Source organism: Punctularia strigosozonata (genome assembly GCF_000264995.1).
Source record: "Punctularia strigosozonata HHB-11173 SS5 unplaced genomic scaffold PUNSTscaffold_15, whole genome shotgun sequence".
Classification (NCBI taxonomy): Eukaryota; Fungi; Basidiomycota; class Agaricomycetes; order Corticiales; family Punctulariaceae; genus Punctularia; species Punctularia strigosozonata.
In genome coordinates, this window is record NW_006767447.1 from 30,606 (window position 1) to 52,434 (window position 21,829).

Below are 21,829 nucleotides of genomic sequence, written 5' to 3' on the forward strand. Positions count from 1 at the left end.
AGCGATCGGAAAAGCGCCAATCCCTTCAAAGTTACATACCGACATGCGAGATCCACTGCACCCCATCGCAGATATACGTCCCTAGTTACGACCCTCGTTGATCCGGGCGCGGCCGCTTAGCCTCCGCCTCCTCCGGGGGCGCACGCCGATCCTCGCCCGCATCGGACCCGAGCCGATAGCCATCCACCATGCCCTGGAGGACGGTGCGGGACACGGCCTCCCTCAGCTCCGCGTCCGGATCCGTGCCCTCCCTCTCGGCCCTCGCCATAATCTCCTGCGCCTCCGCGATGAGCGTCGACGTGAGCGCCTCCGAGCGGACGTTCTGCGAGTGCTGCGACGGAAGAGGAGCGGGCGGCGGCGCGGGCAGCGGCCCTCCGTCGTCCGAGCCAATCGCCCCCGCCGACGCGACGACGCGCTCGAGGTAATCGGCTATCTCCGGGAAGTCCTCCCGCACATGGTCAGCCGGCTTTGCTCGATGGGACGGGGGAGAAAGAAGAAAAAACGTTTCTAGCGTGAGCCTGCGCGATTTCTTTCCCTGATAGATTGGACAGAGAATGCACCGAAACGCCCTCTCGGTTGGTTCTCGAGACGTGTGCTCCGTGGTCTACGAGGAAGCGAGCGGTCTCCAGATTCTCGACGGTGTATATCGGCGTGTCCCCGTCTTCATCCGTGACGTTCACGTCGCCGCCTGGGCATCGTTTCATGTCAAACGTGTGGACAGCAAAGCCAAAAGGTTGACAGGAAGACAAGAGCCGGTCGGAGTCAGAGATGTGTTGTGCTGACCTCGTGAGATCAAGTAAGCTAAAACGTCGGTGTGACCGTATGAGGCCGCGGCATGCCTGCGATGAATAGAGTAACGCGGCATCAGCCAACGCGCGGATTCGGGGCATATGAAGCTATATGGACATACATGGGTGTGTAGGTGTTAGCATCCGGTGCATTAGGAGATACCGCTAAAGCGCGTTTCGAAAAAAAAAATGCAGTCTAAGAGGACACGTCCGCGGTCGTCGCACAGAACGTACACTGGGCCTCCACCAGGTACTGACAAGTCCGAGGTCGGTCCGGGCGCCGCCACCTGGAGGGTACGTGGGGAACGGGGACTCACTCTCACTCGGACCAAGTCGCCATCGCCGGCGGCGACCCAGATGTTCTTCTCGTTAGTCGCGATGGCCATGGATGACAGGAATGCTCGTGGACGGTGGAGGACGGCGAGCGCAGCGATGGACGGGCACGTGCCAAGGGCATCTCAAATCTTGATGATTTTCGTTTTCGGCGAAGCGCCCGGGCCAATCTTCTTCGGGTTCGTCGGGACGCTTCTCGTGCCGCCGGAGTTCGGAAAGACAAAAGCTCACCGCCACCCGCATCGCCTGTGTATCCTCCCTCGGGATGCCACTCCGACGCGATTCTGTTCGGACTGGGCGTCCGTGGCACATGCACTCCTCCCTGAATTTTGCTGCTATCGATAGCGACGCGCCCACGGGGGGGAGGGCACTGTGGGTCACGTCTAGTTCCATCTCAGGCCCCTGAATCTCGGTCGGGTCATGCGCACGCTGTTGCGCATGCCACTGTGTGGAATTTGAGCTGACTTTTACGAGGCCTTGTTGCTGAGAAACCACCATCTGTACGTACGGCGCCGCGCATCGCGCAGACCCGTGGATCGCAAACTGATAGAAGAGCAGCAGAAAAGTCCGACGAAGTTGACGTCGCCTCTGCGTCGCGAAATGAGCAGGAGCTCGCGTCGGAGTGTGTTGGGCTGTCAATGCGGTCACTCCCCCGGCCGGCTTAGCTCATCACACACGCACACCCTGTGGTTGTCGACTCGGACAGGTCCGGAGCGCCGATGCGCCCCAGCGGTCGAGCTGTCCACCAAGCTCCGAAGCCCCCGGATAAATTAAAAAAGAACCTGTACCGGGGGATTCCAGAAATACGGATGACAGATCCACGCAATCTGGATTGCGCTAGCCGGCCAGAGCTGCACCGCTCCTTACGCCCATTGTCAGCCCGCCCGCCATTCTCCTCCGAATTCGGTCAGTCCTCTCTCGCCCAAGGACGAAAGAGGTTTGAGGTAGCATTTTTTTTTCCTTCTCGTACCGAGCACAAAGGGGATGGCGACGCATTTCCTTCTTTGTCAGACGACCGGCCCCGCTGTGATTGGTCGCTTGAAACGCACCAATCCGGGTGGGTTATTCGTGCCAGCGGTAATGATGATATTGCGGATGGCGGTGTTTCGGCAGCAGGAGGGGCTCCTAACGATTCGCGGTCATCCGCACGCAAACCACGCCCTTGGGTGTCTCTGCGGCGCGGCAATGAGGAATAACCCTTGACAGCAAGAGCCGTCAAAGGCGCCGCGGAGTCGAAACCTCAGGTACCTAAATGGTGCAAGCCCGCCGGGATAATACCCTTTGCGATCGAACCCCTCCGCCGATCTGACCTCCTTCTGTGGAATGTTTTCCCTAATAACCTAACGCTAGCGCATCGCTCATCGATCCGACTCTGGCCGCTTCCTTCCTCGCGATCGCCCCTCCGCTGTTGTCATCACACCCATACTACGCCTATCCACGCGCTACGAGCCACAGCCTACTCTACTGTACACTCTAGTCATTCGGGGGAGCCACCACTCCGCATCCACCGGCGTTTGGTATGTCCATTGTCGCACCCTCTCAACGAGGCTTAAATCATCTCGTCCCCCCACGCGCAGCCCGCCATACGTGACGCACACGCCCCTGTGATGTATTATCCCGTCGACGCATCCTCTTCCGCTCACCACCACCAAGAACCGACCATGGGCCTCCCTCTCCCCCCAACCAGCCTCCAAGAGCCCGCCCAGCCCAAGCTCGGCCAGACGCGCTGCTGTGAGAGAAAGAGCCCCTATCCCGATATCTCGACCCATTCACTAACATCATCTCGACGGCGCCCGCGAAACAGATTGGACGCTCCTCACCGCCGACCTCCGCTTCCTCCACCTCGACCCCGTCCTCGAGAGCCACCTCGGCGAGCAAGCCGACCAACTCGTCGGCAAACCCCTCCTGGCCTTTGTCCACCCCGAAGAACAGTCTTCCGCCGAGCACGACCTCGGGCGCGTGCTCGACAGCCGCACTTTGCACGGCAGCGTCACTCGGTAAGCGTCATCTAGCCCCTATCTGAAACACTCGCTCCCAGACCTACACCCTAACGCCTTTATTCCCCGCCCCTTCTATTCGCGCTTCCCAATAGCGTACGGTTCTCGCGGCTATCCTACATCCGCCGCCGACTGGGCTACAGGGGCCCGCCCGACGCCTGGGCGCAGACGCAGGGCCACAAGATCGCCGTCGACTCGGACTACCTCGCGGTCGACATCGTCATCAACTGGGCGGCGGAGGGCGTCGTGCTCTGCTTCGTCCACGCCATCGTCGACCTCTCGCCGCTCGACAACGACGAAGGGATCAAGACGGACTGGTCAAACTGGTGCGGCACGCCCTCCTTCACCCCGCAGCAAGCAGAGCACCTCTACCGGCGCCTGGCGATGCATATCCAGGCGCCGACGAACATGAGCAGGGTATTCCAGGTGCTCTGGAACGACCCGGACCGCACGCTGCTCGCCAGCTGGCCCCCGGAACAGCCTCACCTGCGCTCGTCCCGCGAGCTGGCCAAGTTGGCCCTGGACGTGCAGATCGGGAACTGCCTGCCAAGCAGACGGGAGGCGAAGACGAGTTGCACGCGGCGATACAAGGCGCTGCACACTTTACCGCCAGGTCCGCACGAGGGCGGCGAAGTGGAGAGCATATTTATCCCTTATGGTGCGTCCCGGTTGGACAAAAAAAAGAAATTCGTTCGTCGGACCCGGCTCGCTAATCGACCTCGCAGGCTGCATCATATTTGCCTGCCACAAGGTGAACGACGTGCACAGGAGAGCCAGCCGCGACGCACATGCGATGTCGCAAACCCCGTACGACGCTCAAAACCTCGTCCTGCAGTCGGGTTCGCAGCAGTACTATAGCCCCGTGAGCGCTCACTTCCCGCCCGTCCCATCGCCCCAATATGCCTCCTACCCGCCCGAGTCGCATCCCCAGAGCTGGGCCCGCGTCTCGAATTCGCCCACGTCGGGCCAATACGTGTGGCAAGGCCCAGGAATACCGCCTCAGTCCGTACCGGGAAATTCGCTCCGCCACTCGGGCTCGTACTCGTCCCTATCGTCGCATTCCTGGTCCCCCACGAGCGGTTACATGGACCACGCGCCCGCCGTGTCACCGGACTATCCCCGCGCCCCATCCCCGTACTATGCGTACGCTGCAGACGGCGGCGGTACCGACGGCGGATCGTCAAACGAGGGAGACGGAGTACCACCTCCGCGGCCGGTGCCCAGGCGTACGAGCCCCGGCTCGGCCAAGGATCAGTTCGGAGGTCCCTCGCGCGGAGGAGGCAACCCTCCGGCCGGCATCCCACGGTGCTCCAGCTGCAAGGCGACTTCGAGCCCAGAGTGGCGCAAGGGGCCGAGCGGGAAGAAGGACCTATGCAATGCGTACGTGTTTTCCCCCCGCCCCCCTTCCTGTCATCCCCTCCCCCCCTTCAACGCGCTTCCCTCGTTCGATCTTCCCCCAATGGATTAATCTCGGATCTGCCCTAAAACAGATGCGGATTGCGCTACGCACGCTCCCGTGCCAAAAAGGACGGCGTCGCGCCCGTGCGCCGGAAGAAAACGCCAGCCCAGGCCGTGAAGGAAGAGGACGTCGCGCTCGCCCGGCCTCCGTCGGTCGCGTCTTCTTCTCGCATGACGTCCGTCCACCCCGGCCTCCATCCATCGCCGTCCCCACCCCCACTCTCCCATCACATAGACCACGCGTATCTGCCGCCGCCACCGAACGGCGCCGACCCGTACTACCACGGCATGTCGATGGTTCCGGATGGATCTCTGTACGACCAAGGCTACCACCACCACCACGCGCCGCCGTATCATACCGGTCAACAGGCGGCGGCGTCATCCTTGGCAGGAGTCCCACAGCCGTCTTCAAGCCGCACTTGAAAGGGCAACAAGACTGGCGCATTGTCCCCGCTATTATTAGCTCCCTCGCGGTTTTCGGTCCGCGAGGGTAATGCCTATTTTGAATACATATGAACACCCATGCTGCCACGGACCACCACCCCTGCATGTGCTTGATGGGATACTTTCTTGGCTATACTACCATACATCTGGAGTATTTATCGTGTACTTCCAACCAATGTGTATCCATAAATCAGATCTATTCAAACGCGCGCGATCGGGCAAAGCACCTTCCGTGCAAGGGCCTTCCTGTCATTTAACCCGATTCGAGCGATGTATCTCCGTCCGAACGCGCTCATAAACCTTCGGTGCCCTTCACGCGTCGGAGCAAGGCCAACATAAGCGATTGTATCGGACTCGAAAGCGACCCAGCCACCAGGCCAGACGGAACGGCGGAGCTCCTGGATCGCCGAGGAACGACTTCGGACCGATTTCATCGTGCACATTATAGATACCATACGCCGATAAGTACGTTGCGGTGGAGATAGAGAAAATAAGCGGGGGGTCTGACGATGCGGCGATGACCTGAGGTTGCCCGACTGCAAACACGCGATCTTTTCATAGGTATAATGGTTACGTGTGACGACCGAGACAAGAACGACGACCCCGCATGGAAGAAGGAAGCCCGCGCTAGCATGTAAGCCCAGTAGCAGCTGCAAGATAAACCCGTAAATCTCAGATCTGCCAACGTGGATAAAGAAGCCTGCGCGAATACTCACGGATGTAAAACCAGAAAGCGACGGCCAATATGAGGTAAAGCGCTGGCAAAAGGCGGACGCACAAGTGAGCTCGGGGAAACGACCTCGGATTCGTACGAACTTACACATGAGAATGAGACCTGTCGATCGGAGTTCAGCATCGCGACACATAACGCTAGAACAAGTGTCATACCTTCGAGCCAGTTGGATTTACCGTCGGCAACCACGTAGTTGACGGTGATAACTACGGATCCGGTTACTCAGATTGTCGGAGCAGCACGGGGCAAGAAGATACGCACCGGCCAAGAACAAGGCGATGGATTCGAAAGGGTCAAAGAGAAGCTACGCGAACAAGCGTGGGTGAACGGATTCGCATCGCTGGAGCATGGAGTTCGTACCGAGAGTGGTTTACCGAGAATCCATGCAAGCACGATCATGAACCTATGTCAAATTTCCATAAGACGACGGCCAATTATCACACGAGGAGGGACTTACGGAATGACGAAAAGAGCGATTTGCTAAGGCACGCAAGGTTCAGCCTAAGTCCCTGTTGAAGATATTTATTTACTCACGATACTAGAGCCGACAGCCACGCCAATACTCAGAGTAAGTTTGTCCTTGACGGCGACAGTCACGGCCGTGACGTGTTCTAGTGGCCATCAGCTACGCAAGATGGCGAAGTGCAGCGTACGCACCTGCCGCATTACCCACAATCGGCAGCAAGACAAGACCCACGAAGGTCTTGCTGATACCGCCACCCTCCGTCAAACCGTCGATGGAGTCGACCAGCCATTCCGCTGTCACTGCTACGAGCTGCGATACCGTGTGCTCAGGCGACGTTGGCGTTCAACCGTTTCAAGCATAGCACTCACAACAGTGACAATGGCCAGGACAACGATGCTCAGGAGCATGCTCATCTGCGGCGTCTCTTCTTCCACTTCCTCGTGATCAGGCGCTGCCTCGACATCTGTTGCATCGGCACCTGCCTCTTGCAGAGGGATAGACGAGTCGTTTTTTCGCCTATGCGGCATGTGCATGAATTGCGGCCGATGAACATTCACATATCTCGTCGAGGTGCGCACGTCGTCATTGCCATCGTTGTACAAGTGGACATGCGACCAGAGCTGGAAGACGAGATAAGCGCCATAGACTGCAACCTGACATCAGCATTTGTCATCGTAGAGACGGAACGAGATACGAACTGAACAAGAGGATGACGGCGACCTGGAGGTTGTATCGATCAGCGCAAAGGCTTCAGGGCGTTCGTAGCAAACGACTTACTCCATGGCTGACGTTCAGGATATCCTGTTTCTCGTTGCTGTCGGGAGTGTCGTTCGAACGGATCGATAAATCGAAAGCGGCAGGTAACAATACTGCTATCACGCTCAGCGTCAAGAGGGACGAGTTGATCTGCGAAGAACCTGACCCAAAAGGTTCAACACACGATGTTGTGATCAACGAAGAAGCGTACCGAGGCCAAACCCCTGTTCTGAGAAGCGAGTGCCGCCAGCGAAGAAGCACATCCCAAGCACGAGGACTGATGAGCAGGACCGATATGAGTGGATCAAGCTTCAAACTTCACGGGACCCAAGACCGGACGTACGAAGGTTACTGAGAATCGAGCCGACAACTTTAACCGAATGACGTCAGTTCGGATGGCCGATGCGAACCACATCGTACGTACGCGACGCTTGCACAACTTGAATCTGGCATTTGGTGAGGGCAATAATCTACGACGGGCAGATGACATCAGCGCTGGTCATAGGCGACCCATGAGCGGCTTACAGCTACAATAAGCTCGACCCTGCAATCTTTTACGTCAATATATCTTCCCTGTCATCAATCCGAGTACATACGCATTGCCCTGTCAAAATCGAACGTCGTCAGTCGTCAGTCAAGCTTACGGGGCTTAGTTTGAACCACGAACAAGAGTAGCGTTCATTAGACCGGCGATCGTTTGACCGAAGCGCATAGACATCTCGTCTGTTGCGAAAGCCAAGAGCTGGATTCACGTGTCAAGAGTTCCGTTTGAATTGAGCGAGCATATCCGGGCGAACCTTCGCAAGGGGTATAATGGCAAGGAACGAAACTGATGTACGGGAGTGAGCCGCGCGATGATTATGTCGCCCACTACCACTCACAGACGAAGATTAGGGTATGTGAGTCTGGTTTCGCGAAGTTGAATCTGAAGAACGACGTGGCAGAGGTATGAGGTCAATGCCTTCGATATATGCGTGTCATGCCAAACGTACGCCCACTAGCGAAGAGGGGGGCATGAGGATGATATGCGAAGAACGGAACGGGACAACGCACTGATATCGGTATAAATACGAGGAGTAAATTTAACCCTGCCGATGCATCCTCCATCGTAAATGCAACATCACCGAAGCCGAAGACGGAAAGAAAACTCACAAGAAGCGAACACGACGGCTCTGAGCCCTTGCCAGAAACCTGGCGCCTCCCCTACCGGCCTCTCAGGTTTCGCCGCTAACGACACCGCCGTCGCGATCCTGGTTAACAAGGGACCCTTGTTCCGGCTTTGCTCCGGAATCCCGTCCGCGGCTCCGTTGGAGCGGACAGTTTCGGTAGTATCACGTTTTGCGCCTCGGCGGCGTGCAACAGCGGAATCGGTGTCTGGACTAGCGGGGTGGTCGAACGTGGTTCGACGTTGCGCTTGCGTTTGGGTTTCTGCGGAATGCTAGCATAGGCATCAGCATGGAGGACCGAACAGAGCTACGACTTCGCTAACCTCCGCGGTACTGGTGTCTGGTATTGACTCTGGCGAACCTGCACATGAGGACGTTCAATTGCGTTTCACATTGGACAAAAGAGGGCATACTCATGGTCATCGAGAAGTATCAGATCGTCCTCGACGATAGGCGCTCAAGCTGTATATAACTAGCAACCAGTCGTTCGAAGGCCTGTGAAGCGTGTCAACAACGTGGGCGGTTGAGAGAGGTCAGCTCGTGGCTGTAGTATGCATGGTTGACGCACAGGGTTAAGTGCCGGGCCACCGAGAGACGTAACAAAAAGGTATGCTGCGGAATGAAGGGGGCCAGGAGAGGCCAGGGGGAAGGACACCGCTTGCTACACGCACAGACTCCAGAGGGGTTTGGCTTGGCAGTGGACCCAATCACGTGCCTGTGATGCAACTGATGGTAGAGCAGTTTCTGGGGCGGTGAAATCGTTCAATGGTGGAACAACTTGGCCGTCGTTGGTGGTGGAAGGAGGGAGGAAGGACACCCGATCTTACAGGTGTCCTCTGGCAGGTTAACCCTTTTCAACTGTCGGCAGCCAACACGGATTCGGCATGCACAAGCGCGCTAGCGAGCGGCCATACAAAAGCTATCCATTCACTGGCTTCGCCATCATGCGTATTTACGCGTCGGATATACCTCTCTCGGCGGGCGCATCCGCAGCGATGTGCGAGCTCGCGATCTGGGCAAGATCTGACATCGCACAACCTCGAGTATTTAATACCGGTGCACGATGGCACCAAATATCTTGCTGAGCATCAGCGTTGTCTGCCAACGTGGATTCCGCGCCTCTCTACAGCCATCCGGATAAAGCCGCACTTCCGACCACTCAAGAACCTTGGAAGCTCGAAGCATGGGATGGCGGCCTACAAGAGAGTCCAACGGCTCTCGACAGCTTTGCCGTTCAGGCTAATCGCGGTGCTATCGAGAGCGGTCCCCTGGATCAGACTACAACAGTGCAAGCGACCCGAGACAGCGGAATATTATTCATAGGTAAAATAGCAGCAGCACACACATATCGTCGAGAAACGTTGCTTAATTAATGGCACGAACCGGCGGCGATGCCTTGCATCCAGAGCACCGTTCGCACGTTGCAATACAATGATGTGAAACCATGGTTTCCTCGGAATTTTTACCCTTGGTATGCAAACGCAACGGCGCCGTAGAGTCCGTCTTCACGACCTAGCATGCCATGTCCGTGCAACACCTAATTCGATATTTCATCAGCGGATGAAACCGACCACCACCGACAGTCAGTGTCACTCACTTCCATCTTCCTCGCATGCCAACCCACGCCACTACTCACGTTCCCGTTCGCGTTCGCCAGATTTTCGAGTTCGACCCCTGCAAGGATGACGCACCGTCGAGCGTCAGCGCTCCGCATCAAAACGTCGAAAGTCTCGCGACTCACTCCACGGATGACCCACAGGCAGATCTCTAGCCAGCATCGGCTTGTCGCCTGACCCCTGCCCGTCCTCGCCCGAAGCAGCACCGATCCATCCGCTCCCGGTGTCTACGTACCAACCCCTGCCACCCTTGCTTCGAATAACCCTCCAAGACCCCGCGCCACCACCTAGCCCGCTCAGAAGCGGAATCGACAGCTCCACCACGCGCAGACGCGTGGGCGGCTGCGGCAGGTTCGCAGACAACGAAAATGGCGGTCGGCAGAGGGGCGTGATGAGGCCCGTATGAAGCGAGAGCGAGGCTTGCCTGACGGAAACGCGTTCCCGCCCGTAGCCAAGTTCAGGCGAGGTGCCGACCAGGGTCAGCACCTCAGTATCGGCGGCCTTCTCCTCGAGGAACTTGCGGATGTGGACGAGCTCCAGATTCGGAATGTGCGCCAGACCAAGCGACCGCAGGAAGGGCTGCGGTGGCAAGACCTTCGTGAGCAGTTCTGCATCGAGCGGGGCGCTCGACACATCCAAGTACACGAGGGAACGGGACGTGAAGCACGGTGCGGTTTCGAAGATCTCCCGCACGTCCTCAGCAGACAGAGGCGAAGGAAATGTGCCGTCGCCGTAGAGGTTCAACTCGCGGATATGACGCGCCGCGGGAGCGGAGACGAGGAAAGAGCGTATGCTCTCACCGGTGAGGCGAGTGCACCGTTCCAGCGAGAGCGTGTGCAGATGAACGGTGGAAGACTTAGCCAGCAACGAAAGGAGGTCAGGGGTGATCCGCGTGCATGACAAATCTAGGTGCGTCAGATGTGGCATTGACAGTACGAACGTGCTGAAGACGTCCGCGGGGATGGACTTCGTCCCGCGCATGCCCAACCGCTTAATCCCGCGCAGCGTCACTAAGGGCCTGTTCTCCCGCCCCGGCGACGCTCGTTCGGCGCCTCCCGCGGTAAATGGTGAATTCGACAGTCGCCGCTGCTCGGTGTTCCTGAGATGGAGGTTCACGAACTCCGTGAGGGCGGCGACGAAGACGGAACTGACGCAACCTGTCAAGTCGACTGCCTCTAATGCGCTGCATTGCGCCCATCGATCGCGATCCTCATCCTCGGGTGTAGTGTGCGGTACGGCAATACGGGACCGCCCGCGTGCAGAAGCATCCGACTCCGTCGGGCCCCTCATGAAAAGCTCCTCCAGTACTGGGAACGTGAGCGCGCCATCCATATACTCGGTGGCTCCAAAAACCCGCAGGTTGGGCATCTCCTGCAATGAGACCATAGTTCAGGTCAACGTCAGAAAAGGATAGGACCCTGCTCGCCTTCAAGACAGCCTCGAGACGGACATCTGTGACGAAACGACGATGTATGCCCTCGTCAACGGATCGTCGCATACCGACTGTGCGGAAATGATTAAAGTTAAGATGGAAGACGTGTCGACCGGGATGGACATCCTGAAACGACGGTACTAAAGTCGAGATTTAGTAAACCGCGAGTCAAATTCCATCAGGGACGGACCGTATACTTCGGGCTGCTCGCGCTGAATGACGGTCATCACGGCATCGCTTAGAGAACGCATAAACCTCCATCGCGTTGGGCTTTTGCTTTGTCTCCGTAGTCTACGGGGACTAGGGTCTCGAGAGGCCGGTGGGGACAAGAGTTCGGGGGGTATAGATATGTCCGGCAAGCTGAGGCTGGCGAATATCCTGCGCTCCAGCATCTCGGCCTCCTCCTTTGATGAAGACGCCGTGGGCTTCGCTGCCAAGGCAGCGTGTGTAATCTCCCGGATGAAAGGTCCGACGACCAGAGCAGCACCTTCAGCTGTTAGATCCTCCCAGTCCTCCGTCGCGATAACGTCCAGGAGGGCGAGCCAGGTATAGGGTAGCCGTACTTCGACCCGGTGCCATAGCCAGGGCTTGGCGGCAGCGTACCAGGCGCGGCTGACAGAGCAGAGGAACGCAAGTGTTTTGCGAGATATGCTTTCTGACCATGCGGCCTGAGGAAACGAGCTGGGTAGGTGGGTTGGTGCGTCATGTCCGTCGCCTAGGAGAGGATCGAGGGAAGATATCAGAGGGGGGAACCCGGCCCAATACACTCGAGCGCAGATCGTAGAGAGCAATTCCTGAGGGTAACCAGCGACGAGGGAATGCATCCTCGAGTCAAAATGTGGCGATCGGAGCTTACGAGCCAGTACGGCAATTCGATCTAGCCTTTGCTACATATACCCCATATCACGTGATCATCACGGCAAGTATACGCGGCTTAGCGTGACATCTCTCAAGCGGTGAATCGCCCGACGCATCATGGTCCGCCGTAGCTGAGCACCTCATTGAACCAGATCCACACCGACGAGTGGGGGTTTGGCGTGATGTCTCTTCCATCTTACCCCCACATGCACGCGTGTAACGGCTGTGATTCGCGCACTACCCGTTTCGAGAGTCAGATGTTGCCATTGTGATGCCACATGACGAGCGAAAACGCCGGAAAAGCAGGAAAAGCATCGGGAGCCTTTAAGCTCAACGTGGTAAAACGGAACGGAAGCGCCGTGTTGGCCGTCGTTGAATGGACCGTGCCAGCACGGAACCAGAGCACGTGCAAGGCACTCCCGAGGCACTTACTGGTAACTGGGGTACCGCTCCGAACATACGGAGCGGAGCATATCCTGAGTAAACGAGAGACTAGAGCAGCAGCCTCCGAATATGACTGAATGCACTGCTTATTATATTTACATATACCAATCATCGAACTCGCGCGCATGCTGTCTTGGCCAGGAAAATCCCAGTGTGCGGTTGTCTCGGCTTACTATCAGCTCAAGAGGTAGCGAGCATCCTAATCTTCCTTGGTGCCCACACGCAAGAGGGCACCCCAAATTAGTTTCGAAACATTTCCATCTCGCCTCGGGGTCAATGAGGGTTGCGGTGGTTTGCCGCGGTTTGCGATGAATTGAGAACTTCCGCCAGAACCCAGACGGATGCGCACGCCATATGAGCCCAAACAGAGTGGCCGTCGCGTTACATCGTGATGCCGAGCCGCGGTCCCATAATGACCATCCGAGTTGTCGGTGAGCACGAGTGAGGTGCACTTGACCGAATGTTAGACCACCGGGTTCCGGCACACGTCAACGAGCGTCAACGAGCGTCACGATGAGCAAAGTGGCGACCGCGCATCCCACAAAGTTTTTTACGTTGTCGTCAGATCAGATGCTGCAAACACGCCTGGACTCCGTCGCGAACAACGAATTTACGAGCACAGGTGACCGTGATCCGAAACCCATCAACATTTTCGCTGGCGATCACGACGACGGAAGACGAATAGGCCAGCACCCCGTCGATCTGATAAAGACTACGCGCAGGTCAGGCAGAAGGATCCCCGGGACGCCATTGGCCTGTACGTAGTCAATCCTCGGTTGGATGGCTTCTGCCGTCGGGTTTGATGTTTGAAGTGAGGCACCACATGCCCTCGGCAGAGCATCCAACAACCACGACGAACGTGTATATGTGGATGACTCGGAGAGCCTTCTGGCTTCATCTCCGAGTGGCTACTAAGAGGGTGTATCTTTGAGTGGTACGAGTGAGGACGAGGTGAACAGGAGGGACTCCCACGAAATTCGGATAGGCAGTGGGCAAATGTCCCGTGGCATGCTGTACTATCTAGCTCAGCTTTCTGCTGGACCTTCGCTTGACCGACGCGGCGGGCTGCGGCTGCCATTGAAATTGATTTGAAGGAAGTACGGAACCTCAGGTTCGTTGCTGCTCATCATAGCATCCACGAATCTTCTGCCGCGATCCGGATCTATGTGAGGGCCCACAATGTGGATAGATGCTGGCTGCTCCTATCCAAGAATATACGCCTCGGACGCGGTCAGCCAGGAACGCCTCGAATTGAGGCGAACCAAGTCAATAAGGTACTCGTTGCAAATTCCGATGCTTCAACGATTGGTGATCGCGAGCGATTGCACTCACGCCTTGTTGAATTTGATTCTGTAGTCTGTTAGGATCTCAGAAACGATTGGGGCAGGCAAAGCCAGAACTTTACATGTTCGTGGACGTGGTGAATGCCAAGGACATAGCGCGGGATTGGAATGGATCCGTCGGCTTTGTCCGTGTGGCGGTGCCGCAAATCCCGAGGGCACGCTGGCGGCAAGTGCAACGCTGCACCGTGCACGACAGAGTCTGGTCAACGTCTCCTTTCACGTTCAGGACGGTCATCGCTCATCGCTCAGCGCTCTCATTAGGACATATTGCTCAAACGGCTGTACTTACTTACAGCGGTGGTTGGCAACAACCATGTCGTTCCTGAGGCCGCGGTTCGCCCTGCTTGTGATCCCGCTGGCTGCCGCACTGTACTTTCTCTACGGACAGGTTTTCATCGCACATGCCGGCTTTCACGTTCTTGAGGCTCTTTTGAACCTGGGGCACAAAACAGGCTCTCCTGGAGCTGACATTCACGATGCACCTGCCACGTTCACGCGTCGAATTGTTGCAGTGGGAGATCTGCATGGTAAGTTTGACACGAAGTGATTGCACGCGCCTCAAGTAAACTTGGATTACCAGGTGACATCGGAAACGCGCAGAAAGTGCTCAACATGGCCGGCGTTGTCGATCAGCATGGAAATTGGAGCGGAGACATTGATTTCTTTGTCCAAACGGGAGATATAATCGACAGGTGAGCTTACTGAACAATTCTTCTGGCTTCGCTATCTGAAAAGCGTGCTCAAAGGGGTGACGATACCATTAAACTATACTTTTGGATGGACCGCCTGCGGGATCAGGCCCGTGCAGCGGGAGGCGAGGTGCTCTCCATGCTGGGAAATCACGAATACATGAACCTTATGAGTACGTTGTCTTGCACTCACCGGCCTCGAAACATCTCTAATAAGATGCATATACACTCAGGTGACTGGCGGTGAATGCACAAGCTCTTTCATGAACGCGCGGAGCCCTTACCTGCGCTACAGATACGTATACCCAAGTGAAATAGCTACCTTCGGGTCTTGGCAAGCGCGGCAGAAGATGCTCGCAACTGGACGGATCGGTAAATCCTGGGCGGCGAACTACACCACCGCCTCTCGCCTCCCTTTACACCCCTCCCTTGGCCCGCCCAACACCGACTACCCTCCACCTCCCTCTTCCCCCCTCCTCTCCGAGCATCCACTGTCTCACGCTGCTCTCTCCTTTGTTCATGGCGGCCTGGCCCCCGCCTACCCGGACCTTACACCGTTTCCCTCGCGCATCAATACCATTGCATCGTCTCTCCTCCATAAGCTGCAGCGTCAGAGTTCCATCCCGCCTCCCCACCCGCCGCACCCATATCCTGGACTGCCCGCCGGAGCGACGACGGAGGAGCACAGGTTGTATGGCTCGGACGGACCTCTGTGGTATCGAGGTTGGGCGATGGACCCTGAGGAGACGGTCTGTGCGGCTGTAGATGACGTTCTGGAGAAGACGGGAACGAGGAGGATGCTCATGGGGCATACCCCGAACTTTGAGGTGGAACACTTCTCAGGATACTTTGCTTCCAACTGACGAGGTAATGTGACAGAAAATCGTTTCCAGGTGCAATGGGAAGATTATAATCATTGATACCGGTACGTCCGACGCCTCTCTCTATGACACCGATCCCAACGAAATTGACGCCGCCCCCAGGTATTTCGCATGCCTACGGCGGCGCACTCTCAGCGCTCTCGATCACCTACACCTTGACACCGATCCCGGATTCGGGCGGTGAGGGTGACACGAGAGATGGTCTGGGCTCTCAGTCTGTCCTGGAAATTCGCACGACCGCGCAAGCGAAGGTGAAGAGGTGGAAGGAACGCGAAATTGTGGTGGCACTATACGCCGACCGACAAGAGGTACTCGCCGTGGATGAGAGGATGGTCGATGACTGGACGATGTACGATACATGGTGATAATCTTGTTCTCGTCAGGCCTACTAGGGTCACAGATGTAGAGCATGCGAGCTGTTATGTACATATGCATGTAATAAGATGGTGTTCTGGATTTTTTGTTGGTTTCTCTGGCGTGTGAATGGCTGTGTATGTACTCTGGGTCCGGTTCGCTATAGGCAGACTGGCCTAATGGTCAAGGCGTCGGTTTCCGGATAATTTCAGTCCGTAGCCGGAGATTCTGGGTTCGATCCCCAGGTTTGTCGTTTTGCGAGCTTTTCTACCGAGCAATCGATTCGGTCGCGATTGCCCTTTTTGTTTTCGCACGCCGTATGAGCCAAGATCGACTTTCGCGACAACCCTTCATGATCAGGCTGGTCCACTACGGGCGCACATGATACTCCTTTTTGAACTTTATCCCTCAACTTGCGATATTTTCGTTCCGACGGGAGAAACTGGGATCAAAGTGTCGCGATGTCGGGGTCATAGGTTAGCGACCAACTGCTCCAGCAGGACTTCATGATACACACTTGATACGTACTCACCGTTCGTCGCTGTCCGCACAAAGCTGGCGAATGAGATCGACGTCTGCGCGCGGGCCGGATCAAGCGCCATTGCCCGGACTGTTCTGATAGTATTGTCATATCGGTACCACGCAAAGCTTCTGTCAGGGCTTCTCACCGTGCAGCCTTACCATACGACACGGGTTTGCGATAGCTTCGGAACGCCGTCATCACCCAGTGACTTGGTCATGCCAGCGCCGCGGACGTCGAAGCATACTAGTACCCCACTGACACGATGTTCAACCTGCAGATGAATGCGAATTTAGAACGCACCAAGGAACCCAACGTTATCCGCACATCTGCCTGTGTTTCGCCTGCGTGAAGTCCTCGGACCTCGAGGATACTTCCGCGCGCAGGGATCCAGTGTACATATTCAAGATGGGCCTCCGTTCGATCGGACTTCTCCCACTGCCATGGTTTCGTCCACGTTGCAGTGATTCGGTGCGGAAACGGACCGTCGGCTCCGCCGAAACCTGCAAGATATCTTCCGAAACAGACCCGAACTATTCGATGCGCAAGATTAGGCGTGTCGTCTGCGTCATCTCAAGAAAGATCCCGATGTCCTACTCTTGTCTCCCGCAACTCCAGTGCCGGGCGGCGACCGACTTCAGATACCTCCGGCGGAATTAAGTCCCTGAGATCACAAGATCTATTCTTTCCATTGCAAAAAGGAAAGTATCAGAGACTCCGATGATTTCAAGGCCTGGATAGGTCGTATGGCAGAGGTCACTCGTCCATCGTCGGCCCGTCACCTGGCTTCTCGCCCTGAGCTGTTCTTCTCATTACTTCCGGTTGTCTAGTTGTCACCATGTGCAAACGATGAGATCTTTGGGAAGCAGCTAAACCCGTCGGCGGCCTTGGTCCTTATAATGCCGCGAGGATTGACCTACGTTGACGTAGCAAGCCAGCATGCAGCTCCTCTCTTTAGTCCTCGCGCTCGCGTTCTTCCTGCTGTTCGCCCAAGAGTCGCTGGCTTTCATTGAGTGCAGCGTACTCGGTCGGTGTGACTCCCGTTATTACATGACCTTGGACTAACCTTGACCACGCAGATTATGGCGGAGTGGCAGACAACAGCACGGATCTCGGACCAGCTCTGCTGAGTGCCTGGAAGAACTGTGTCATCCCTAAGGCAACGAGCACCGCGACGGACACGCTGCTCTACGTCCCATCCGGAAACTACTTGCTAAAGTCTAATGTGCTCTTTGACGATGCCGTCAAGTGCGTTCGTTGTGTTGCACGTGAATATGATATTGACGGTACCACTAAGCTTCAACCTCCACATCACCGGCAATATTTACCTGCCATTTGATTCCTCCCTGTCTGGTACTATGATTGAGTTCGAGGTATGCTTATGATTTCGTTACCTGGTCAAGACTTGTACTGATGTAGACCCCTCTACAGAACTGCGATAACATCGTTCTCAATGGACCTGGTGCTATCTACGGAAAGTCAGTCGGCTTAGGTCCCTTCTTGTTCCGACTCCCCTAGCTTATCACACTGTTTACAGCGGCTATCGCTATCGTCCTGGTGGTAACGTAAGCCGTATGACATGATAGTGCTGGTCAAGAGTCCTGACTAGGTTTCAGCTTAGCTTGTACCCGAACCGCCCTCGCCTCATCCGCTTCCAAAACTGTAACAAGTAAGCGATTTGCTTACCCTTTTTGCGAAAGGATATATATCTAAGTTGTTGTAGCTGCGAGATCACCCAGGTCACGCTATACGATGCACCTATGTTCCACGTAACAGTCATCGGCAATAACAACGAGGTACACGATATGAGCATTCACGCAACGCATATTGGTACGCATGTCGAAGCTGAACCCTCGGTGATACAATCGTTCATCGCCTTGCAGGCGAAACCGATGGCTTTGATATGTCCGGCAACAACAACTATGTTCACGACGTCAGCGTCGAGAACGGAGACGAATGTGGGTTGTAGACTACTTACGCAAAATTATAATGTTGATTGTTCACTTCATCATCTCAGGTGTTACTGTGAAGACGCCTACAAACGTGCGCAAAGTACCCAAAGAAGACCTTTTCATACCTAATGAACTTCTGATAGGGTTTCGTCGCCGAACGCATCACTTGCAAATGGACTGCCGGTAATATGCTTGCTTCCTTGTTTGTCACGGCGAAAACTTACGACACGTATAGGATGTAATATCGGCTCATTTGGCGATGACAACACCGCCGTCGACGTGCAGAATGTGTACTACTCGGACGTTACCCTCAGTAACTCAGATGCCGGAGGTCAGTGAGCCCTCAAAGCTACGTGATCTACCGAGGCTGACCATCTCGGCATCTCCAGTTATGATCAAGTCGTATCCGGACAACGTTGGAACGGTCAAGAACATCACCTACACCGGATTCACCTTGGTTTGTTGCTCACTCGTCCTTTTTATATCAGTTCATACTGAGATATACGGTGATAGACTACCGTTGCATATCCGATCGATATTGATGCCTTCTGGTATCTAACCTCGTATCGACCCCAAAGGTCCCATACTGACACATTTTGACAGGATGGGCAATGGCGAGGACACCGGCAAACTGTCTATCACCGACGTCTCGTTCAGCGGATTCACAGTAAGACTGATTCGTACTGCGCCATGAATTCTGGTCTAATCGGAGCCAACCCCAGGGAACCGGAACATCGACTCGTCCTGCCGTCAAGCTTCATTGCAACAGTGCGACCCCCTGCAAGGATATCAAGGTAATGTATACGCGATAATTATAGAAGAGCTTTTATTGACCCGTAGCGTCTTTAGTTCTCGGGTATCAGTATTACTGGCACTGCAGCCAACACGTACACCAATGCTTGCGGCTCAGGACTGAGCGGTTTGTCGTCTTGCTAGTCGGTTCATGCCAGAGAGCTTGTTGTATGACGTTGTCGCGGGGCACGAAGAAGTATGGCGTTTCACCAGTAATTTCGCGTCGTGACCTGTGTTGCGATTGCTGTCTCCGAGTCTGTAATCCGTCACCTGGGATTTCTGCGTTTACCTATGACCAGAAGTTGGACTGCACAGACAATCGACTTTATCCACTTTTGTTGTGCACGGTTGCTTCAATGCCAAGTCAAAGCACCAAAATTGCTCATCTCCTTTGCGCGAACCTTTGAAGATAAAACCTAACTGGACGTGACATCTCGCTTGCATGCGTGTCCATCCCTTCGGCCTCGTCGCAAGCGAGCACTGTGGCGCGGGAGTATCCGGATATTTCGTTTACTGACCGAGTACCTCAGGATCGTCCGTCCCGATGCAAAGTGGATGGGCGCTACGTTCGTGACGTCCGCGCCCACGATCGAGTCACGTGATTTCTCATTGAACCGCCTGCATCGTGTTTCGCGGCCCATCCCTGCCTGTGTAGGCTTTTGTAGCTCGTTCCGGGACATAGATATCCTTCTGCTGCAGCCCTTGGCTTTGATCACGTAACTTTGATATACTGCCATAAATGTCTTTCTTCGGAGCCGGGTCATCCGCCACGACCACAGCACAGAAAGATCCACCGGACATCGAGGTTGCAGACCCTCCCACCGATTCCATCTCCTCGCTCGCGTTTTCGGGGGCAGGAGAATTCCTTGCGGTTGGAAGCTGGGATAACAATGTATGAACAAAGACTATCTATCAAAAAGGCGCGCGCTGACGATGATGACAAGGTACGGATATACGAAGTTGGAACAAATGGCCAAACGCAGGGGAAAGCGATGTACTCCCACCAAGCACCTGTTCTCAGTGTATGCTGGAACAAGGTGAACCGCATACTCGATCCTTCTTACCATACCTTTATGACATAGCATCCAGGACGGGACGAAATTGCTGTCCGGTGGCGCGGACAACGCGGGGCGTATGTTCGACGTTCAGACTGGCCAGCCGACTCAAGTAGCCCAGCATGACGCGCCTATCAAGGTTGTGAAGTGGATTGAGTCGCCTCAGGGAGGGATACTCGCGACTGGAAGCTGGGATAAAACTGTCAAGGTACATTCCCTCGGCGAAGTCCCCGAACCTCTATGCTTAATCCTTGGATCAGTATTGGGACCTGCGGCAGTCGGCGCCCATTGCTTCAGTCACGCTTCCAGAACGCTGCTATACCATGGATGTCGCCTACCCTTTGATGGTTGTTGGATGCGCCGACAGGCATATCCAGATTTTCAACTTAACAAACCCTACAACCGCATACAAAGTGAGGAAGGTTCTTTACACTGCCCTGACCCTTGCTGAAACGCGGAGCCAGACTATGCAATCTCCGTTGAAGTGGCAAACAAGAGTGGTCTCATGTTTCCCGGCTGCAAACGGCTTCGCGGTCGGTAGTGTGGAGGGTCGTGTTGCGATTCAGTATGTTTCCTGCCAGTTGTACGAATGATACTCAACAAGTTGGACAGATATGTGGATGACAAGGATGCGTCGTAAGCCGGCAGTCTTCTTCAATCATGCTTCACTAATCACGATCCCCCCTAGAAACAACTTTTCCTTCAAGTGCCATCGAAAGGATGCCACTCCGAACACGAAAGATCAATCTCTTGTATACGCCGTCAACGACATCACCTTCCATCCCGTTCATGGAACATTCTCGACATGCGGTGCGTTTTGCTTGTCATTACCCAATTTAAGCTCACCTAACTCGTTATAGGCTCTGACGGCACTGTCCACTTCTGGGACAAAGATGCACGGACAAGGCTGAAGAGTATGTCATCCTCTTCCTTGTCTTTCCTCGCAAGCTGATCGCACATCATGTCAGCTTTCGACCCCTGCCCGGGGCCCGTCGTCGCCTCCGCGTTCAATCGCACCGGTTCCATATTTGCATATGCCGTATCTTACGACTGGTCAAAGGGGTACTCCGGTATGACGGCGGGACACCCCAACAAGATTCTCCTGCATGCCTGCAAAGACGACGAGGTGAAGAAACGACCAACGAAACGATGATGAGCACAGGTGTACTCTCAGACTGCGTATATGCTGTTCTGTATCGGAGGCTTTGCGTAGTGTATGGATGTCGATCCCCTTATGACCCCTGTAATGACTTGTCGCTTGCTAATGCGAACAGCGTCTTTGTTCTATAGGTCCGTTCAGTTTTAAGCTACCGGTTCTGTAGCTTGTAGCTGTAGCTCGCACTCCCGGCGAGACACGTGATCTAGCTCCGGTGACGCGCCGCGCGCGCCGTTGATCTATCTCGCCTTCTGCCCGCCGCCCACCGTTTGTGCACTCTCGCTGCATCTATTTGAAGCCCCTGGCTGCCGACACATCTCTCGGGATACGTACATGCCGCCTAAGAGATATAAGGGTCAATCAGCCGAGCTTAAGGCCACGAAGATACCCCCGATACCCTGGCATGCCAACGGCTGGTACTGGGTCTTCGCACTCTTGACTGAATGCGAAAAATCGGAGAACAGGAAGGTTCTCTTTGGTCCGCAGGGTGGCGAGGTAAGTAAATATCAATGAGACCACTTCAGCTGTCTCAACGGCGGTGCAGGACATCCAAGGAGAGACGAAGAATGCGGTCTTTCGTCGAATTGGGCAAACTC

At 55.5% G+C, this 21,829-nt stretch overlaps 6 protein-coding genes and 1 non-coding gene across 7 annotated transcripts; 4 read left to right on the forward strand and 3 right to left on the reverse strand.

Annotated features, from left to right (window-relative positions):
* Nucleotides 1-85: 85 nt before the first annotated feature.
* On the reverse strand, nt 86-1,174 carry PUNSTDRAFT_75338 (ankyrin; the record flags this gene model as incomplete). The annotated part of the gene is made up of 5 exons (XM_007387668.1): nt 86-466; nt 561-688; nt 784-839; nt 911-953; nt 1,102-1,174. The coding sequence occupies 5 exons, from the start codon at nt 1,172-1,174 to the stop codon at nt 86-88; spliced, it is 681 nt and encodes a 226-aa protein (XP_007387730.1).
* Nucleotides 1,175-2,977: 1,803 nt separating this feature from the next.
* PUNSTDRAFT_107627 (Calcium/proton exchanger) lies at nt 2,978-8,766 on the reverse strand. The gene is made up of 29 exons (XM_007387669.1): nt 8,710-8,766; nt 8,555-8,636; nt 8,465-8,502; nt 8,128-8,413; nt 8,029-8,063; nt 7,968-7,972; nt 7,857-7,900; nt 7,773-7,804; nt 7,643-7,717; nt 7,572-7,579; nt 7,501-7,519; nt 7,400-7,445; nt 7,319-7,345; nt 7,187-7,252; nt 6,997-7,136; nt 6,918-6,939; nt 6,588-6,865; nt 6,411-6,528; nt 6,288-6,364; nt 6,211-6,233; nt 6,114-6,156; nt 6,015-6,057; nt 5,909-5,959; nt 5,841-5,855; nt 5,737-5,778; nt 4,609-5,670; nt 3,844-4,498; nt 3,214-3,776; nt 2,978-3,118 (listed from the first exon to the last, which is right to left on the reverse strand). The coding sequence occupies exons 2-26, from the start codon at nt 8,562-8,564 to the stop codon at nt 5,648-5,650; spliced, it is 1,566 nt and encodes a 521-aa protein (XP_007387731.1). The 5' UTR covers nt 8,565-8,636; nt 8,710-8,766; the 3' UTR covers nt 2,978-3,118; nt 3,214-3,776; nt 3,844-4,498; nt 4,609-5,647.
* Nucleotides 8,767-9,464: 698 nt separating this feature from the next.
* Nucleotides 9,465-12,013, reverse strand: PUNSTDRAFT_107629 (uncharacterized protein; the record flags this gene model as incomplete). Its single annotated transcript, XM_007387670.1, has 5 exons — nt 9,465-9,678; nt 9,739-9,815; nt 9,883-11,128; nt 11,175-11,329; nt 11,380-12,013. 5 exons carry the CDS (start codon nt 12,011-12,013, stop codon nt 9,604-9,606), a joined length of 2,187 nt encoding a protein of 728 aa, XP_007387732.1. The 3' UTR covers nt 9,465-9,603.
* Nucleotides 12,014-14,062: 2,049 nt separating this feature from the next.
* Nucleotides 14,063-15,844, forward strand: PUNSTDRAFT_146147 (Metallo-dependent phosphatase). Its single transcript, XM_007387671.1, has 7 exons — nt 14,063-14,361; nt 14,415-14,526; nt 14,581-14,696; nt 14,757-14,766; nt 14,819-15,350; nt 15,403-15,448; nt 15,507-15,844. Exons 1-7 carry the CDS (start codon nt 14,148-14,150, stop codon nt 15,767-15,769), a joined length of 1,293 nt encoding a protein of 430 aa, XP_007387733.1. The 5' UTR covers nt 14,063-14,147; the 3' UTR covers nt 15,770-15,844.
* A 79-nt stretch (nt 15,845-15,923) lies between these two features.
* PUNSTDRAFT_t93 lies at nt 15,924-16,011 on the forward strand. The gene has a single exon. It is a non-coding gene; the product is annotated as a tRNA-Arg (tRNA).
* Nucleotides 16,012-17,217: 1,206 nt separating this feature from the next.
* Nucleotides 17,218-19,166, forward strand: PUNSTDRAFT_138012 (pectin lyase-like protein; the record flags this gene model as incomplete). Its single annotated transcript, XM_007387672.1, has 16 exons — nt 17,218-17,305; nt 17,358-17,526; nt 17,576-17,651; nt 17,710-17,756; nt 17,816-17,843; nt 17,895-17,947; nt 18,002-18,108; nt 18,162-18,236; nt 18,296-18,321; nt 18,374-18,413; nt 18,466-18,561; nt 18,620-18,687; nt 18,744-18,781; nt 18,834-18,897; nt 18,953-19,024; nt 19,080-19,166. The coding sequence occupies 16 exons, from the start codon at nt 17,218-17,220 to the stop codon at nt 19,164-19,166; spliced, it is 1,134 nt and encodes a 377-aa protein (XP_007387734.1).
* Nucleotides 19,167-19,683: 517 nt separating this feature from the next.
* PUNSTDRAFT_92223 (Poly(A)+ RNA export protein) lies at nt 19,684-21,304 on the forward strand. Its single transcript, XM_007387673.1, has 9 exons — nt 19,684-19,914; nt 19,967-20,059; nt 20,112-20,285; nt 20,338-20,490; nt 20,542-20,646; nt 20,694-20,713; nt 20,766-20,887; nt 20,938-20,991; nt 21,046-21,304. Exons 1-9 carry the CDS (start codon nt 19,762-19,764, stop codon nt 21,228-21,230), a joined length of 1,059 nt encoding a protein of 352 aa, XP_007387735.1. The 5' UTR covers nt 19,684-19,761; the 3' UTR covers nt 21,231-21,304.
* Nucleotides 21,305-21,829: the final 525 nt, after the last annotated feature.

Excerpts from the sequence above, each read along its gene's own strand:
- PUNSTDRAFT_92223 (XM_007387673.1), top strand. The coding sequence starts at position 19,762 with ATGTCTTTCTTCGGAGCCGGGTCATCCGCCACGACCACAGCACAGAAA. Across the intron at positions 19,915-19,966 it reads TTGGAAGCTGGGATAACAAT|GTACGGATATACGAAGTTGG; the intron begins GTATGAACAAAG and ends GATGATGACAAG. Across the intron at positions 20,286-20,337 it reads GCTGGGATAAAACTGTCAAG|TATTGGGACCTGCGGCAGTC; the intron begins GTACATTCCCTC and ends TCCTTGGATCAG.
- PUNSTDRAFT_146147 (XM_007387671.1), top strand. The coding sequence starts at position 14,148 with ATGTCGTTCCTGAGGCCGCGGTTCGCCCTGCTTGTGATCCCGCTGGCT. Across the intron at positions 15,351-15,402 it reads GGCATACCCCGAACTTTGAG|AAAATCGTTTCCAGGTGCAA; the intron begins GTGGAACACTTC and ends GTAATGTGACAG. Across the intron at positions 15,449-15,506 it reads GATTATAATCATTGATACCG|GTATTTCGCATGCCTACGGC; the intron begins GTACGTCCGACG and ends CGCCGCCCCCAG.
- PUNSTDRAFT_107627 (XM_007387669.1), bottom strand. Across the intron at positions 7,718-7,772 it reads CCATTATACCCCTTGCGAAG|CTCTTGGCTTTCGCAACAGA; the intron begins GTTCGCCCGGAT and ends ACGTGAATCCAG. Across the intron at positions 5,960-6,014 it reads CATCGCCTTGTTCTTGGCCG|TTATCACCGTCAACTACGTG; the intron begins GTGCGTATCTTC and ends CCGGATCCGTAG.